This window comes from Callorhinus ursinus, unplaced genomic scaffold, assembly GCF_003265705.2.
Source record: "Callorhinus ursinus isolate GAN/ISIS: 27379988/994484 unplaced genomic scaffold, GSC_fseal_2.0 scaffold6, whole genome shotgun sequence".
Lineage (NCBI taxonomy): Eukaryota > Metazoa > Chordata > Mammalia > Carnivora > Otariidae > Callorhinus > Callorhinus ursinus.
The window spans coordinates 80,993,277-80,996,677 of record NW_027397068.1 but is presented as its reverse complement, the minus strand read 5'-3'; the positions used below and the strand labels follow the sequence as shown (position 1 = coordinate 80,996,677).

General features: G+C 45.5%; 1 protein-coding gene across 1 annotated transcript in view; it reads left to right on the top strand.

Annotated features, from left to right (window-relative positions):
• Positions 1-1,602: 1,602 nt before the first annotated feature.
• Positions 1,603-3,401, top strand: part of PSMB1 (proteasome 20S subunit beta 1) — a 22,069-nt gene continuing 20,270 nt past the window's right edge. The window contains exon 1 of the mRNA XM_025866572.2: positions 1,603-1,788. Within this exon, the coding sequence (XP_025722357.1) occupies positions 1,676-1,788 (113 nt within the window). The 5' untranslated portion in view covers positions 1,603-1,675. The remainder of the gene's footprint in view (positions 1,789-3,401) is intronic.

Below are 3,401 nucleotides of genomic sequence, written 5' to 3'. Positions count from 1 at the left end.
GTGGGACTCGATCCTGGGACTCCAGGACCGTGACCCGAGCCGAAGGCAGTCGCTTAACCAACTGAGCCACCCAGGCGCCCCGGTGCTCTGTTCTTTCTAAAAAAGAATGCATGGTGTATAGATATACAAAGACGGGTTAATCACGCGGGCTAAGGATGCTTGCTAAAGCGCAAAGTGTACTAGGTTGGCCAGAAGGGCCAAGGTGGCTTCAAGAGTATCAGTAGTTTTTTCTCATTCTGTTCACTTCCTGATGCTTGGTTGGACCCGGGTATCTTCATCTCTCCTATGGTTCATTTAAGCATAATTATATATTCTTCTGTAATTTGCTTCATTGGTAGTGTTAACCCTTGAACGATATAGGGGCTAGAAGTGCCAACCTCCATAGAGATGAAAATCCACACATAACTTTTGACTCCATTCAGCCTATTGTTGACTGGAAGCTTTGCTGATAACATGAACAGTCGATTAACACATATTTTCTATGTTATATGTACTATATGCTGGATTCTTACAATTAAGTGAGATGGAGAAAAGAAAATGTTATGAAGAAAATCATAAGAGAAAATACATTGTAGTACTATATTTATCAAAAAAAAACCCTGCATATAAGTGGACCTGTGCAGTTCAAACCTGTGTTGTTTAAGCATCAACTCTATTTTATATAATCAGTAAGGATGTGAACTCCTTAAGGATACAACATGTTATATACATGTTTTGTATTCAGGACAGCATCTAAATAAGTATAATAATTTTCTGTCCATAAGCAACAAAGAAAATCCTGTTTTATCCTTTGTTTACAGTAAAACATGGGGAAACTTTTAATTAAATACTTTTCAAAAAATCTTTTCTGGTCCCCAAATTACATGCATCAGGTGGTCCATTCTATATGAGCAAATTGCTTGTTTGCTTGTTTTTTCAAATGATATTTTTAAGATAATAAAATATATTCATATAAGGAAGTGCATAAACACATGTGGAGATTAACAGATGATTATACATCAAGAAACCTAGTATTGCAGCGCCAGAACCTCCCTTCCATAGTCCAGCCAAACAGGCTCTTCCTACTCACTGTGTACTCGTAAGTTAGGGAACATGTATTCTTATGCACAACCTTGTAAGACACATCCACGTTGCTGTGTCCCCCCTCTAGGTGAAGTCAGTCAATTTTCTTGGCTGTGACATATCCCTCAATTGGTTTATCCCTTCTGCTGTTTATGGACATTTGGCTCATTTCCAACTTGGAGCCATGAAGAACAATGCTACATGAACATTCCTGCACTTGTCTTCTGGCTAGGATACAAACGTCGGCAGGGAATTGCAGGGTCGTAAACTGCATGCATCTTCAACTATGCTAGGCAACTCCCATAGCGTATTCGAGCTTCCGTTACTCCACAGTTCTGCCAATTTTTTTATATGGCCGGACTTTAAAATGTTTGTCCATCAGGCGTGAATTCGAGTGTTTTCTTAGGAGAGCAGAACCTTTCTTAGGCCCCCCCAAAAATCTGTCAGCCTCCTTGGAATAGGGGGCGCTAGCCAAAGACAGGAGCAACGACAGGCGCGAGATAGAGCGGCCGGAAGGAGCTGCGCCAGAAGCCGGAAGTGGCCGGACTTCCGGCCGGGCGCCATCTCGCCGTGAGACAGCAGCCGCCGCCGCCGCCGAAGTCGCAGCCGTGCGATGCTGTCGACCGCCGTGGGGTGCTGGGGACCCGGCCGAGACCTGGCAATGGAGCCTCACAGCACCGCGGGCCCTCTGCGGCTGCGCTTCTCGCCCTACGCGTTCAACGGAGGGTAACGACCAGAGAGCCTCGGCTTTGATGCGTCCCTGCTGAAGGCCGTGGGGGGTCGCGGCGGAACCCGCGCTGGCCCTGCGGCCGCGGGCCTCCCTCTCCTTGGGCTGCGGGGGCAGCTTCTGTCCGAAGTGCTTCACCGTACAGGCCCGTCAGTTGCGCGCGGGCTGCTCTTTGCTGCAGCGAGACAGTGGATAGACGCCGAAACCTGGCCTCTGGTGTGGCGGGGCTTTAGGCGAGACCTGACCTTCCCTTACGGTCTGAGTAGACCTCGTGCCGGAAGGCGAGGGCGCAGGCCTAGCATCTGGTCGGGTGGATCGGGTGGTGCCGTTCGATGCCCGGTCGTGACTGTGTCTGCCGCTGAAACGGCTGATCAACGGGATCGTTTTCTGTCGTTTCAAACAGAAGGCAGCGTTAGTTGGCCAGATTAGGTCCGTGCCTCAGTGCTTGTTTCTAAGGGTTAGCTTAAGTTCAGGGAGAAAGTAGGCAGAAGAGAGACCTTTCAGTACGTGTGTTCTTGCAGGTTACACTCAAGTCGTCTTTTTTTTTAAACTAGCAGTTTTATCTTAACACTTTCCTTCATAGTGCACTAAAAGAGGTGGCTGTGTGAAAAGACCTTGTGCAGTACGACTTCTGACCAATGAAGAGGTGTAACTTGAAGCCGTGGTTGTGGCTTACCGCCCAAACTGTACATGAAAACATGCACACCCAATTCAAGCAAACAGATGGTTTTTTGAGATAACCAGGTTAATTAATCATGTCCTTATGGATTTGAAATTTTAATGCAGACTTTTTAAGTATGTTGGAAAGAGGGGAAGGCTCTGGTTTTAGCCTTGTTTCTGCCACTGAAGTTCAGGTACCTTTCAACTTCTTGAACCCAGATTTCATTATCTTCCTAGCTAGTCAGCAGTAGAGAAGCGTTTTGCACATTGTAAGCAGTTATATTTTTTAATTCTCAGGGTAACTGAGTGTTAGACGGTATTCGCTTCATTTTTACAAAGGAACCAGGGCTCTTAGAAGGCAGATTGCTCGAGTCATAGAGCGGATGTGGGGTTGAGCCAAGACTTGAATCTGTTGTTCCTCTGCCACGGATTTTATGTATGCTTTTACCATTGCACTTCTAAACACTTTGTGACAATTAATGAAGTAGTTCTATCACAAGATGAGTTGTTAGACCCAATTCATGAGGCAGTTATAAAGTATAAGACTTTTCAGGGTGTTGGGTATTCAGTACTCATTACTCTTTAACCCTTTGTAATCCAATTTAAGCCATTACTGTCTTAACCGTTAGTGAGTTATGATCTTGTGATTATTAAGTTACCTTTCTTCAGTCTTCTTCGTTTTCTTTTTTTCCCTCTAAAATTTTTTATTGTTATGTTAATCACCATACATTACATCATTACTTCTTGATGTACTGTTCATGATTCATTGTTTGTGCATAACCCCCAGTGCTCCACGCAGAACGTGCCCTCTTTAATACCCATCACCAGGCTGACCCATCCCCCACCCCCCTCCCCTCTAGAACCCTCAGTTTGTTTTTCAGAGTCCAGAGTCTCTCATGGTTTGTCTCCCCCTCCGATTTCCCCCCCTTCGTTCCTCCCCTCCTTCTTTTTT